Raw genomic sequence first — 15,592 nt, forward strand, 5'->3', positions numbered from 1 at the left:
GTATGTCATTAAGAAAAACAAATGTTTGCCCTTGTAACCTAAAAATACAGTGCATCTGGAAAGTATTGATAGCGCTTCACTTTTACCACATTTGTTTGTTACAGCCTTATTCCAAAATGGATTAAATTCATTGATTTCCTCAACATTCTACACACAATCCCCCATAATGACAATGAGAAAAGAGTTTATGAAATTGTTGCAAATTTATTAATAATAAAAAGCTGATAAATCACATGTACATCAGTATTCACAGCCTTTGCTCAATACTTTGTTGATGCACTTTTGGCAGCGATTACAGCCTCAAGTCTTTTTGAATATGATGTCACAAGCTTGGCTCACCTGTCTTTGGGAGTTTAGGCCCATTCCTCTATGCAGTACCTTTCAAGCTCTATCAGGTTGGATGGGAAGTGACGTGTACAGCCATTTTCAGATCTGTCCAAAGATGTTCAATAGGATTTAGGTCTGGGCTCTGGCTGGGCCACTCAAGGACATTCACCAAGCTGTTGTGAAGCCACTCCATTGATATTTTGGCGGTGTGCTTTGGGTCATTGTTCTGCTGGAAGAGGAACCATCACCCCAGTCTGAGGTCAAGAGCACTCTGAAGCAGGTCTTCATTCAGGATGTCTCTGTACATTGCTCCATTCATCTTTCCCTCTATCCTGACTAGTCTTCCAGTTCCTGCTGCTGAAAAACATCCCCACAGCACGATGCTGAACCACCATGCTTCACTGTAGAGATGGTATTAGCCTGGTGATGAGTGCTGCCTGGTTTTCTCCAAACGTAACGCCTGGCATTCACTCCAAAGAGTTCAATTTGAGTCTCATCAGACCAGAGAGTTCTGATGGTCTGAGAGTCCTTCAGATGCCTTTTGTCAAATTCCAGGCGGGGAGCGGCTTTCATCTGGCCACTCTACCATACAGGCCTGATTGGTGGATTGCTGCACAGATGGTTGTCCTTCTGTAAGGTTCTCCTCTTTCCACAGAAGAACGCTGGAGCTCAGACAGAGTGACCATCGGGTTATTTATCACCTCCCTGACTAAGGCCCTTCTCCCCCGATCACTCAGCTTAGATGGCTGGCCAGCTCTAGGAAGAGTCCTGGTGGTTAAACATCTTCCACTTACAGATGATGGAGGCCGATGTGCTCATTGGAACTTTCAGAGCAGCAGAAATGTTTCTGTAACCTTGCCCAGCCTTGTGCCTCGAGACAATCCTGTCTCTGAGGTCTTCAGACAATTCCTTTGTCTTCATGCTTGGTTTGTGCTTTGACATGCACTGTCAACCCTGGGACCTTATATAGACAGGTGTATGCCTTTTCAGATCATGTCCAATCAACTGAATTGACCACAGATGAACTCCAGTGAAGCTGCTGAAACATCTCAAGAATGATCAGAGGAAACAGAATGAACCTGAACTCAATCTAGAGCTTCACGCCAAAGGCTGTCAATACTGATGCACATGTGATTTATCAGCTTTTTTTATTTGTAATAAAGTTGCAAAAAACTTCTAAAACTTCACATTGTCATTATGGGGGATTGTGTGTAGAATGTTGAGGAAATAAATGAATTTAATCCATTTTGGAATAAGGCTGGAACATAATAAAATGTGGAAAAAGTAAAGCGCTATCAATACTTTCCAGATGCGCTGCATGAAAGACCTTACAATTATACGTTGCACAATACAAATTTGTTTTACTTTGAGCGGATTATTATAGTGGGCCTATTCAGGATAATATATAAATAACTTTTAATAATGCACTTTGATATTGATGGTGTCTGCAACTCTTGCGAAGTATCGTCTGGGTCGTACTTTAAAATAGGATGCCTATATCTAAAAAGGTCAATATTAAATGTTCTCTGAACCCCTTTTTTGGGGGGGGGGGGGGGGGGGCTTGACAGTTTGTTCTTTTAGTATACGCAGTTATGAGGAATATACAGCTTAGAACTATAAATGAAAGCCAAATAAACATTAAAAGCTATTAGTTATGCTAATTTTGGCCCGAGTAATGCAGTCTTGGTAAGCAGAAGATTACCATTTAAAAAGTTGAAGATTTAAATTTAGCATATCGAGTGCATTTAACACTAAAGCGCCACAGATTACCATTTTACTTCCCCTCAATGAAAACCCTAGAAGAGTCCAGTTGCTCTAAACCAGGGGTCACCAATCTCGGTCCTGGAGGGCCGGTGTCCCTGCAGGGTTCAGCTCCAACTTGCCTCAACACACCTGGCTGGGTGTTTCAAGTATACCTAGTAAGACCTTGATTAGCTCATTCAGGTGTGTTTGATTAGGGTTGGAGCTAAAATCTGCAGGACACCGGCCCTCCAGGAACAAGTTTGGTGACCCCTGCTCTAAACTAAAAGCTTCAGCATCAGTCATGTAAGTATTTCTGAGGCTTCAGTGTCAAACTGAAGTAAAAGTTTCCAGTTCACGCACAAAAAAAAAAAAAACAAACAAACCCTGATTTCAGTTTCCAAAGCATTGTGTGACAAATGCAGAATTAACATTTATAGAGGCAAAACTTGAGCATTTAAACCAACTATTAGTTAACACATTTACTAATGTAAACACAAATACAGTATTCCTGACGTTAATATTAATGAAAATACAATTGCTCATTGTTATGTGATTAACTCAGAGCATTAATGTAAAGCATGAATTGATATTTAATGCATAACTAAATTCTGCCCATGCATTGCTCAGTTCATGTTAGCAAATATTAACTAACATTAATGAAACCTTAACTGTAAAGTGTGACCAAGGTGCTGAGGAACATGCTGATTAAACTGTACTCGTGTGCTGCCCTCTGGTGTCACACCACTGTTACTGCACTCAAGGTTTCCTACACACGAGCTCATGCACTCAAATCAATGCATTTGCAGATGAAACAAACGTATTAAAAAAAGTGTATACATTTTAAATCCACCAAGACAGTTAGGAAAGCACAAGTATTTATTTCATTAAAATCACAGTTGTATGTACACAAGTGGTAAAGAAAGCATATATAAAATAATCTCATTTACATTTCATTGGGAATGCATTAAAACTATATGGTGGTGTAATTCTCATATGGTCATCTCTGCAGGGGTGTGTGAGATCAGGAGCAGCCACAGCACAGGACGCGCTCGTAACGCTCGCTGTAACTGAAGAAAAACAAAATATATATTAAAATCATGTTTGCTTTTGACGCACTGCTGGTTTCACTTTGCAAAAAAAGCATGGGTCACACTTTACAATAAGGTTTCATTAGTTACATGTAATAACTAACAAATACTGAATTATTTTACAGCCTTTATTAATCATAGTACAACAATTAATGCATTATTAGCATACAAATTCATGCACCATGAGGTTTAAAAAAATTCATTTCCTTAATTTTAACTAACATGAACAAAACATTATAGCATTCATGCTAGTAAACGCATTAAGATTAACTAATACAACCTTACTGTAAAGCGCTACCAAAGCATGTGTCTAATGTAATGTTTTACAACAGACAGCAGCATATGACTAGGACAGTTTGCAAAATCCCAAAACCCTGTAAATCCATATCAAATGAGAAACTAAAAAGGAGCTTTTTTTACTGTTGGAGAAGATAACACTTTACTGAATATTGATCTTTTAAAATAGGAAAAGTTCTTCCAAATTTAATTGTGGTTAACCAAATCCCCCCCTCTACAGTTTGCCCATTTTCCTGTTGAGAACACACATTTGCTGAATTTTGGAAACTAGTAGCATTTCTTACAGTAAAAAACAATTCACCATCACCTACAATTAGGCATGTGCCGGTATCACATTTTCGTGCTGCGATTAATTGATTGAGCTTTTATCACGGTATACGGTATTATCACGATATTGTAATTTTACTAGAGAAACAGGTAAAAAAAACACAAAAAAACTTCAGTTTCGTCAACTTAGTAACTTTAATAACTTTTTAATTAACTAAAAGTACTTCAAACATTTAAATACAAATAAATATAAATAAAACAATACACAATATAAAAGTAAATTTGAGCAATTATATCAAAGTGAATGTGCAAAGGGAAACCGTCTTCGATCAGCAATCGTGGAATGAACTGCCAACTATTCCAGCATGTTTTATGCAGCAAATGCCTTTCCAGCCACAACCCAATATTGGAAATCACCCATACACACTCATTCACACACACTCATACACTACAGTCAATTTAGCTTATTCAATACACTATTCACTCAGCCTATATTCAATAATAAACATAACCAAAACTGCCTGCTAATGCATGGGTAAATCTTCAAAGGGAACAGTGTTACATTTTAACCCTCTTTCACCTCATCCTGCTTGCTGTTTCACTATCTAAACAATGAAAACATAATACAAGTCAAATTTGTTTCATTTTGATATTTGATTTACACTGTCTCTTTTGCAGAATATCAGTTTTAATAAGCAATAATGGCCATTATAACAGTATAACGTACATTAAATTTAAACGATAAAGGTAAGCAATCAGTCAATGTGCAGAGTCAGTGTATGTGGTTACATAAATTAATATATTAGCTTATCTTTGCACTCAGCCAAAACAGTTAACTGAGAACAAGTGATTCAAAAGACATAAGAATTGTTAGATAGAGACAACAAGATGAATTCAATATCACGTTTAACAACTATAGTGAGATGAGATCACCCAGCAGATGAACTGTCTGACAAGCACTATCCTCTCACCTGGGGTTTATGCTTACCCGCTGAACTAGTGGCTGCAGCTCTGGGCAGAGAGTGTGTGGTCACGTGATTTGCGTTTTTAGCCGTGTACTAGAATGAACAGAGAACTTTTCAGAATCGCTAAATGAAACGCCGGTGTATTTCCCGCGATTTCTCTGCGCCTCCCTTGCGTTTCTTCTCTCTGACTCTCGACTATTTTGACAAATACACACAGACGACGCACGCTCACACGGAGTCCAAAATAGGAGTTTGTGATTGGGCCAGCCCAATGTCAATACCGAAAAGAGCCAATGGGCTGCAGTGTCACATGGACCGGGCCGGTCTGTCTGTCCGGGAAAAAAAGCATCTAGTTTCAGAGAGTCACAGATCACAGCAGCGTCAATCAATAAGGCAGAAAAAAACGATAGGCTGCTAAGCCTTTTATGGGCCGATCAAATCATAAGACGATGATCAGCCCGGCCCAAAAAGTACGTCGGCCCACCGGGAAAGTGCCCGGTCTGTGTGAGGATTACAGTGCGGTGGCAGCGGCGGCACGCTCTGCCTGCACACAGGGCTTCTACATGTGGGGATTGTTTACATCAGAGTGCGCATCAGTTCTGCGCAGCATATACGCAGTGTTTCTTCAAGCGGTTGATGGAAATTAAGCTAAGGTGCGTTCTAAGAATATAAATTCGGATCTATTTTTCACGGTATTTTGAAGTGCCCGCGATAACAATATCGTGCATATTCATTACCGTGATTTATCGCATTACCGAATACCGGCACAAGCCTACCTACAATACATTTCCAGTTTGAGGGAAAAACTACAAAAGGTTTGGAGTAAATGTTAACTGTTCAGTGAATTAACTTTAAGAATAAGTGAAGTTTAGTTAAACTAATTTCCAGAGGATCACGTGCTTATGATTGCTCATGGCTGGATTCGCATTATCTAATTCTCAATGCACCAATCAGACAACTCCTAAGCTACTACAAATACCCTGGGTTACATACCACCGCTATCTTCATTCCCCCCCCCCCCCCCCACTCCCACCCACCCACCCACCCAATCACCCCTACTCCTTCCTAGATGGGTGACACGGTGGCCCAGTGGTTAGCACTGTTGCCTCACAGCAAGAATGTCTCTGGTTCTAGGCTTTACCAAACCAGCAGACATTTGTGCGGAGTTTACATTTTCTCCCCATGCTCACGTGGGTTTCCCAGTTTCCTCCCACCATCCAAAAATCATGCAACATAAGTTAAATGATTAATCCAAACCGGCACTATAGACATGCTCCTAGAAAATGGTTCTCTCAAGAGCAATAACTGGCTGTTCATTGATTAATACAGCAGGGGAGTTCTCGAGATCTACCTGAGCTCAAACTCCTCTCTCGCCTTGCAATGGGAGGGAGCCCCGGGCTCGAGGATCTTATGAGCTTAGGGCTCTCTCCCGGGACAGCATGCCAAACAAGCTTATAATTAATCATCAGCCAAGTGTGAACTCTTGAAAGTTAGTTTAATATTATAGTTAAATGTCTGCTTTGGTTAAATACATAAAAAGTTACACTAAATGGAATTGAAGCTACCATAGGACTTTAAATAATATAAATTTAATATTTTACAAGAGAGACCAAAATCTGTGGGAGAAATAGAAAAATACTAGATGATTTAAGTGTGTAACTTGACCAAACTGACCAACTTAGAATTAGGGTGTACTCACACTAGGCACGGCTGTCCCCTCTCCATGCACTCACAATGCATTTCACCTTCCAAACCAGAGCACACTTCAGTCATCGATGTGACCGTTCAGTTTAACAGAAGCGCTCACTCAGCACAGTGGACATTGCTTTAGTTCTATTGTTTTGCATCAAGTCGTTTGATACACAGTGACATGCAGTCAAATCTTTTGAACAGATCCAGCACCTTTGATGCTGAAACTTATCAAGTCCTCGTGCTGCAGGTATTAGGAGGTTTGCTGAAGGTGCAGCTGATGTGCAGTGAGGGGTTTGTATCTTTAATAAACTACAACAGTTTGCGTTCATTGAACAGTAAGAACGATTCATAAATCCATATGAAACTAGCTACATTGTTCATTTTCAACGTACAAACTGAAGCCAATCTACAAAATTCTAGAGCAGGCATGGGCAAACTCGATCCTCGAGGGCCGGTGTCCAGCAGAGTTTTGCTCCAACACTAATCAAACACACCTGAACACCCTAATTAGTGTCTTCAAGATCACTAGAAAGCTACAAGCAGGTGTGTTTGATTAGGGTTGGTGCAAAACTATGCAGAGACACCAGCCCTCCAGGATCGAGTTTGCCTATCCCTGTTCTAGAGTCACGATACTGGAATTAGATATTACCCTGTACTGAAATCAAAAATCCATTTGTAGCGTGCCCTTAAAATCGCCGCTGATTTGTCAGTGTTTACATGCCCAACAGAAATTAAGGCGTATAAGGTCATCACACCGCTGTTTAGTGCAACCACAGATACAGGGACACCAGAGCGTTTCAAAGTCACGTTGACCAGCTGGTTTGTCTACATGTGTCCCTGTATCTGTGATTAGTTTAAATTCCAATCCATAATTAAATAAGATTTCAGTTTGCAACTAGTGGTTTTACGTGACAGACGTTGCATACGCAACCTAGGTCATTTTTCGAGAGAGACTCAAATACATCTCATCTGCGCCCTCACAATCTTTACATTACATGGAATGGGGCAGGGGGAGTTTCAGCATGTGCAGCAAGCAGACACAGATTAAGCACAAGTGATTTACATGTGAAGTCATAGCAAAGGAGACATCATACGGCACGAATTGTGCATTTGACGCGCTACAGACTGAAAAAGTTAGGGCAAACATCTAACAAACGGAGCAATCAATAAAATAAGGTTGGTTCACAGATGATGGCCGCGACATAATTGAAGGACATTATTTGTGACTTCCATGTATGGCTGGTATTATATCAGATCTATAAATTTCTTCTCTTTCCCTGCACCCAAGAGAACACACTGCCCTGCCATTGACAAGTTTTACAGCAATCAGCGTTTTAGGTGCATTACAGTAGGGGAAGCCCGAACACATGTCCTACAGTATGTGTGAGGTACATGTCAGATGCTCCAGTAAGTGAAATCAGAGAGGGAAAGACTGTGGATAAGAGTTCTTAAAACTTCCTTTGGCTTAATCCCTACGGTTTTAGATCTGATCTTTACAAGAGACCAAAACTCAAGCTTTATTATGATTGGTGTCATGGATTCAGATTGAACACCTAATATAACAGGCTACCCAATATGGTAAACGAGATTGCTATTACCACCACAAGAGAAGTCATTTTTATTGCCAAAAAAAAAAACACAAAGGAAAAGGAAAAGCTAGGGGGTCTGAATAAAGCTACGCATTGCAGCTTTAATGTGAACAGCATCTCTGTATAAAAGGCATGAGCACTGAAGCAGTGCATTGGTGCAGGACTCACTCAGTGACAGTGCAGACGGAGCAGCAGATCTCAGAACAGCTGTTACACTGCTGGACACACGAGGAACAGACCAGACGCTCGCACTGAGAACAGCACTTCCTTAAAGCAGAGCCGCGCTGACACACACCACATGCTGGAGGACACGCACCCACACCTGAAACACACATTAATAGAACATAACTCATATTGAGGGAGTTGCATTGAGACTATATTTAAAAGGATGCACTGGAATAAACTCCAGAATTCTGTTTCAGCCTGGATGCAGTTTTAGACTAAAACCAAAACGGTTTGACAAGCATTTCTTGACCCAATGTCTGCATTTTTGGTAAGCATGACCTGCAGATACAAATTTTTGCAGATTCCAAATTTCTATAATAATAATAATAATAATAATAATAATAATAATAATAATAGTAATAATAATAATTATAAACATATATAAAAGTTGCATGGTATTAAGGTCTACACCCACCTTAACCCCAAAGCCAACCCTCACAGTAATGCAAATACAGTAACTATAGACCTTATTCTTGGCTGCTGCATGGAAGGCACAAGGGCTGGCGGTACATCAAAATACAAAAGATTTGTTCAAAATGAACGAATAGTTCAAGAACGACCCATCACAGGCGTGACAGAGGAACATGCATTGCCGGTGTTGAATCATAATCTGACTCCATGGCCAAATCGGACTCCCCGTCGCGTGCACACGCATGACAGTGCCTACAGCTGTTACAGTGGTTTATCCAACACCTTTTAACAGATCATCTTTCACAATTGACAGCAAGAATGAACAGCAGCCTTGTCAAATTGACAAGCAGCACCTAAATGTGTTTAAAGAATTAAAAGTGCCAAAATGGGATTAATTTATACTGCTTTAAGTGAAAACCTCATATTTACCGATTATAAGTTCAGTATTTATTACAGGCCGGTCTCCTTTACATTCACACATTTAGCTCTGCGTTCTGCTCTGTTATTGCATGTAGACTTCAATTGCGATTATATTCTAATCATATTTATTCTGTATAATTGATTTAGTTTAGCCCCTTAACTACAGGATGTGATTTGATTTGTGTGTTTGAACCAGTGTTTGAATTATATTTTGCTCAAAAACTGTTTAATAAAAGGCTTTAACTCAACCATTTATGGGAAAATAACCGGATATATCGTACACAGTCATTAATTCCAGGATATGATTTTTGCCCATAAGCACCCAGCCCTAGAGGGCGCTATAATCGACCAGCGTCTTAGAGTAGAAAGTTTAGAAATTCCGTTTACAGACTTCACAACAGGTAATTCGCAATCTGAAAATGGGTTTCAATAGAGTTGAGTTGATTACGGAGTGTTTGAGACACAACTTTGAAAGGTGTGTGCTAAAGCCGTCATAATCGAATGTGGTTTAAGCGTGAGAGAGGAGGGGAGGAAATAATAAATAAAAATAAAAAGAGCTCCTAATTCATGCGTCTGCCTTCAGAAAGTGCGTGTGTGAGCTGTTAGCTCAGAGTCTCTTCAACACGTAAACATCACTGCATTATGGAGCAAACAAGACTACTGGCATGAAACTTAACAGGTATGCTAGTCACAATTTACAAAAATGACCAATAAAAGTCAGTTACTGATATTCTGCTGGCTGATTCTAATCGGGAGACGTTGATTTTATTTAGTTGGTTTGTGTTGTGTAGTATTTACCACGGTTTGTGTTGGTCATTTCAAAATTGACACTTTCACTGTGTGACAATGTGTTAGTGGAACAGTACAGTAGGCTACGCTTTGTGTGTGTGTGTGTGTGTGTGTGTGTGTGTGTCAAACATTTTGGTGAAGTACATTTGTTTGGGTTGGTTATATATTTGGAGAAAGTGTTGACTTTAGCGATGAGGCTTCATTTAAACAGCACAAGATGCCGTCTGACAACGAGGGGAAAAAAATGTCTCACAGCAGTTGTTATCAGTCCCATTAGATCACATTTAAGAGATGGAGGTGGCGCTGATCAACAATAGTAGTTCAAAGACATTAAAAGCAAATAAAATGGATTAAAACCATCGTTTTAAAGCGGTCCAAACATGACTCTCTGCGCATCAGCTGCAACCAGAAGGTCTTAGCATTCTCCTTGCACATACATGGGTGTTTTTGCGTTCTAAGAAAAAGGTCTATAGCAAGTACCCTTCATATTTTATTACTCATTAAGTTGTAAACAAATCGATTACACCATGGGAAATGATGATTTAATATAAAATGAATCGGATAACCTAGGGCAGTGTTTCCCAACCCTGTTCCTGGAGGCACACCAACAGTACATATTTTGGATGTCTCCATTATCTGACTCATTAACTTCAGGTGTTGGAGTCTCTTCTGATGTTATAAGATTTTTTCAGCTGTGTTTGATTAGGGAGAGCTTGAAAATGTGGACTGTTGGTGTGCCTTCAGGAACAGGGTTGGGAAACACTGGCCTAGGGAGTACAACTAAATGAATGTTCACTGACCCGGTGTGGAGCGCGCTCTGTGCAGTCGTCCGTCCAGACCGATGGTTGTTTGTCCTCTAAGCAGAATCTGATGTGCTGCAGAAACGCTCGTCTGATCAGATTCAACCACATCTGACAGCTTCTCCTCGCCCTCCGCTTTCCAGATCCGCCCCATCACTGCCTTTGTTCCGTTGAACAGCAGACTCTTCGTCTTTTCTGAAGGGGTTGACCAAAATAATAAACACACCAATACTGAACGATATGCTCATAGTGAGAGCAATCAGCTAGAACGGTTTCATTTGAAAAGGTTCTACATGCACAGAAAGTGTTTCAGCCCTTGACGTGGTGTCTGTGCATCTGTGTGTGTGTGTGTGTTAATATGTCAGTGTACAACGCCCAAAAAAAAAAAAACGAATAAATTAACCAGTGACAACTTGACCATGTGTGCAAGTGTGACTTAAATATTAGCTCTATTTCAATCTCCTTATCCAATGAGTGCCAAGGTGCAAAGTTCAGCAATTAGCAAAACTTTACTAAAATTATGAGGAGAAAGTCTGAATGTGCAAATATGAAACACCAATATCTGTGTGTGTGTGTTGCATGCATCTGTGTTGAAAGTGTGCTTTAAATTCGCATCCCATTCAGAAAGTGTGTTGTGTGCTGAGTGCACGTGTCCATTGTGCTGCACATGCCAAGTGTGCTGAAAGTACGCATACATGTAGTGCATGTCAGTGAGTGTCCCAAGTGTGCATCTGTGCGTGCGTGTGTGCGTGCGTGCGTGCGTGTGTTGAAAGTGTCTGTTCAGAAAGTGTGTATTAAGTGCGCATTGGTGTGTGTTGAATGTGTCAGCTGAAAGAGTGCACTGAAACGGTGCTGAAAGTGTGTGTATTAAGTGTGCATCTGTGTGTGTGTGTGTGTGTGTGTGTTGAAAGTGTCTGCTGAAAGTGCGCTGAAACTGTGTGTATTAAGTGTGCATCTGTGTGTGTGTGTGTGTGTGTTGAAAGTGTCAGCTGAAAGTGCGCTGAAACAGTGCTGAAAGTGCGTGTATTAAGTGTGCATCTGTGCGTGTGTGTGTTTGTGTTGAAAGTGTCTGCTGAAAGAGTGCGCTGAAACTGTGTGTATTAAGTGTGCGTGTGTGTGTGTGTGTGTGTGTGTGTGTGTGTGTTGAAAGTGTCAGCTGAAAGCGCGCTGAAACAGTGCTGAAAGTGCGTGTATTAAGTGTGCATCTGTGCGTGTGTGTGTGTGTGTGTGTTGAAAGTGTCTGCTGAAAGAGTGCGCTGAAACTGTGTGTATTAAGTGTGCGTGTGTGTGTGTGTTGAAAGTGTCTGTTCAGAAACTGTGCGCTGAAAGTGTGTGTGTGCGCGTGTGTGTGTTGAAAGTGTCAGCTGAAAGTGCGCTGAAACCGTGCTGAAAGTGTGTGTATTAAGTGTGCATCTGTGTGCGTTGAAAGTGTGCGCTGAAAGTGTGTGTGTATCAAGTGCGCATCTTTGCGTTTTGAAAGTGTGTGTGTGTGTGTTAAAAGTGCTCAGAGTGTGCGCTGACAGTGTGTGTTGAAAGTGTCTGCTGAAAGTGCGCTGAAAGTGTGTGTATTAAGTGCACATCTTTGTGTTTTGAAAGTGTGTGTTTGTGTATAAAGCATGCATTGTGTGAGTGTGTTGAAAGTGTCTGCTGAAAGTGCGCTGAAACTGTGCATCTGTGTGTTGAAAGTGTCTGTTCAGAAAGTGCGCGCTGAAGTGTATTAAATGTGTGTATCAAGTGTACATCTGTGTGTTGAAAGTGTCTGTTCAGAAATTGTGCATCGGTGTTGAAAGTGTGTGTGTGTGTGTTGAAAGTGTCTGTTCAGAAACGGTGCATTGGTTTTGAACGTGTTTGCATGCCATTGTTTTGGTGTGCACTAAAAGTGTGTATTGTGCAAGTTTGTTGTAAATGTGCTGAAACTGCTGAAAGGGTGTGTGTCAGTGTGTGTTACAAGACAAATGTGCGTCTCTGAAAGGGTGTCTTGTGTACTCTACGTCTGTGTGCATGAGTTTGTATTGGAACTGTGCCTCTGTGTCGGAAGTGTGTGTGCTAAAAGTGTGTCTCAGTACGTGTTTGTGTGCTAAAAGTGTATATCTGTGTATTGTGTCGTCTCTGTGTGCAAAAAGTGTGTGTGTGTGTGTGTTATATTCGCACGTTTGTTCATAGTTGAAGTGACAGTGAACAGCGAATACAAAGTCAGCATTACAGCAATATCTGTGCGTTTCTGACCGTAAAACTTGCAAGTGTGTAACTCTGTGTGAGTGTGTTAGTGTTGCGCGCATCTGTGTGCTGGAAGTGTGTGTGCGCGCGTGTTGTAAATGTGTGTTTTTCTGACCGTAAAACTTGCAAGTGTGCATCTGTGTACTGAAAGCGTGTGCTGTAAAAGCGTGTGTGTGTTGTAAAAGTGTGTGTGTGTGTGTGTCTTACCGTAGATCTCCTGTCGGTAGCGGAGCCCGAACACGCCGCAGCTGCTCATCTCCTTCTGGCCCACATGGACTTTATACTGCGAGGAGAAACTCTCGCTGAACGGGTACGAGCGTTTGGGCATCTTAAAAGCACCTGAGATAAAACACGAACACACACCTGGAGCGGAGGACACGCGGATACACACCGGGAAAACCCGCGAAACAAACTGAGAGATAAACAACACGAGTTCGCGCTTTAAGGATTCCGCTTCTTCTTCGCCTGCTTCAGCCGCGCGCAGACACGAGCACGCGCTTCTGACACCTGCTGGCCTGATGAACTACAGCCGCTGGAGCTGTCTGCTGTACAATACACTTCAATACAATAATCAGTGGATTTAACGATTTGTGCAGTGCAATCTGAACTGCATCCAATGCTTTTTAATGTGCTCATCTAACCCCACCCCTCACAGTGACGTCACTAGCTCCATTGAGTGCATTGTGTCTGATATTGCATCTCTGGGATATGCAGTCTCAGCTTGCATCATCCAGATACTTTTGGAGTTGGGGGCCCTAAGCAATTCCAGCCATGGGATATGCACGCTTTGGTATGTTTTTTTGTGTGTTGTTTATTTATTTGGCTCTTTTTATTTCACCCAGTGTTTACTACATGATTTTCCCCTTTAAAATAAAAATAAAAGAATAATAAATGAACTGAATCTTCATCTGATTTAACTGCTGGACTGCTCCATTTGCACAGTTGTAATAATTGCATTGCAATTTTATTTGTTAGACCTTCACCATGGGGCGATGTGGTGGCGCAGTGGGTAGCGAATGTCAACTCTGGGCTGGTTCGAGCCTCGGCTGGGTCAGTTGGCATTTCTGTGTGGAGTTTGTTTGCATGTTGTAATAACTGCATGGGGTGGGTTTTCTCCGGGTGCTCCGGTTTCCCCCACAGTCCAAACACATGTGCTATAGGGGAATTGGGTGAGCTAAATTGTCAGTAGTGTATGAGTGTGAATGAGAGTGTATGGATGTTTCCTAGTGATGGGATGCAGCTGGAAGGGCATCCGCTGTGTAAAACATATGCTGGATAAGTTGGCGGTTCATTCCGCTGTGGTGATCCCTGATTAATAAAGGGACTAATCCGAAAAGAGAATGAATGAATGAATGAATGAATGACCTTCACCATATGTTATATATAATTTATTGGTATACTTCATACATCTAGCTGTTTATTGGGGGTCCCAGGGCTGCTAACTTAGCTTATTGGTTAAATCTGCCCCTGACAATAATGTAAAGTAAAATAAAGTAAATAAATGACTAAATAAAATAAAACTTCAATTGTTATGAAGTATTGATATTTAAAAAATCACCATAAATAAATAAATAATATGTATATATTATGTAGTAATTATTTTATTCAGTTGTTATCATCACTGATGTTTCATTAGTACTATTATTGAAGCATTTGTGTGGTGATTTAGCCTTCACACCTGCAGGGTTAGTGTTATTATTCATTCATTCTTTTTCGGCTTAACCCCTTTATTTTGCGGTCGCCACCGCGGAATGAACCGCCAACTTATCTAGCATGTTTTTATGCAGCGGATGCCCTTCCAGCTGCAACCCATCACTAGGAAACACCCATACACACTCATTAACACACATACACCGGAGCACCCGGAGGAAACCCATGCCAACACGGGGAGAACATGCACACTCCACACAGAAATGCCAACTGACCCAGCTGAGGCTCAAACCTGCGACCTTCTTGCTGTGAGGCGACAGCACTACCTACTGCGCCATGCACCACGCTGGCCAGTATTAATATTACTGCAGTTTGAATGTCACTAGGCGTACATTATTAACTCATTCTTTAGCAATTTTTGTTTTGTATTTGTACAGTGTTTATTTTATATTTGTATTTGGTACATTGACATTTAGGACATGTGAAACTTTACATAAATAAATAAATAAGAATTATAATTACTACAAAAACAATCGAATGTATTGATAAAAACATAACAATCGATTTAACTATTAAAATAAATGAAGTATATATTGTAAATACATACAAATAACAAACAAAAATAAAGCCAAGAAGCGTCTGTCTGGTGATTTAAGTGTATTTGTAAAAAAATTTATGAAAATTTAATGAAAAAAATAAAAGTAAATGAATGAATAAAATAAATAAATACAATTATAATTACTGGAAAAATAGTAAATAGTAAATAATAGAAAATAGTAAATGTTTAATAATTATAATGAGTAAATTATATTGCAGGCAGCATGGTGGCGCAGTGGGTAGCACAATCGCCTCACAGCAAGGTCACTGCTTCGATCCTCAGCTGGGTCATTTCTGTGTGGAGTTTGCATGTTTTCCCTGTGATGGAGTCAGTTTCCTCCGGGTGCTCCGTTTTCCCCCACAGTCCAAAGGCGTGGTATAGGTGAATTGGGTAAGCCAAATTGTGTGTGTGTGTGTGTGTTTGGGTGTTTTCCCAGTGATGGATTGCAGCTGGAAGGGCATCCGCTGTGTAAAACATATGTTGGATAAGTTAGCGGTTCATTCCGCTGTGATGA

The 15,592-nt window shown here is 40.7% G+C and overlaps 1 protein-coding gene across 1 annotated transcript; it reads right to left on the reverse strand.

The window, feature by feature from the left end:
• Positions 1 to 2,928: 2,928 nt before the first annotated feature.
• siva1 (SIVA1, apoptosis-inducing factor) lies at positions 2,929 to 13,415 on the reverse strand. The gene is made up of 4 exons (XM_056476333.1): positions 13,038 to 13,415; positions 10,614 to 10,808; positions 8,137 to 8,290; positions 2,929 to 3,137 (listed from the first exon to the last, which is right to left on the reverse strand). The coding sequence occupies exons 1-4, from the start codon at positions 13,156 to 13,158 to the stop codon at positions 3,092 to 3,094; spliced, it is 516 nt and encodes a 171-aa protein (XP_056332308.1). The 5' UTR covers positions 13,159 to 13,415; the 3' UTR covers positions 2,929 to 3,091.
• Positions 13,416 to 15,592: the final 2,177 nt, after the last annotated feature.

Source organism: Danio aesculapii, chromosome 17 (genome assembly GCF_903798145.1).
Source record: "Danio aesculapii chromosome 17, fDanAes4.1, whole genome shotgun sequence".
Lineage (NCBI taxonomy): Eukaryota > Metazoa > Chordata > Actinopteri > Cypriniformes > Danionidae > Danio > Danio aesculapii.

Coding starts and splice junctions, on each gene's coding strand:
- siva1 (XM_056476333.1), bottom strand. CDS start 13,158: ATGCCCAAACGCTCGTACCCGTTCAGCGAGAGTTTCTCCTCGCAGTAT. Junction 10,809..13,037: donor CTACCGACAGGAGATCTACG/GTAAGACACACA, acceptor CAACCCCTTCAG/AAAAGACGAAGAGTCTGCTG. Junction 3,138..8,136: donor TCCGTCTGCACTGTCACTGA/GTGAGTCCTGCA, acceptor GTTTTTCTTCAG/TTACAGCGAGCGTTACGAGC.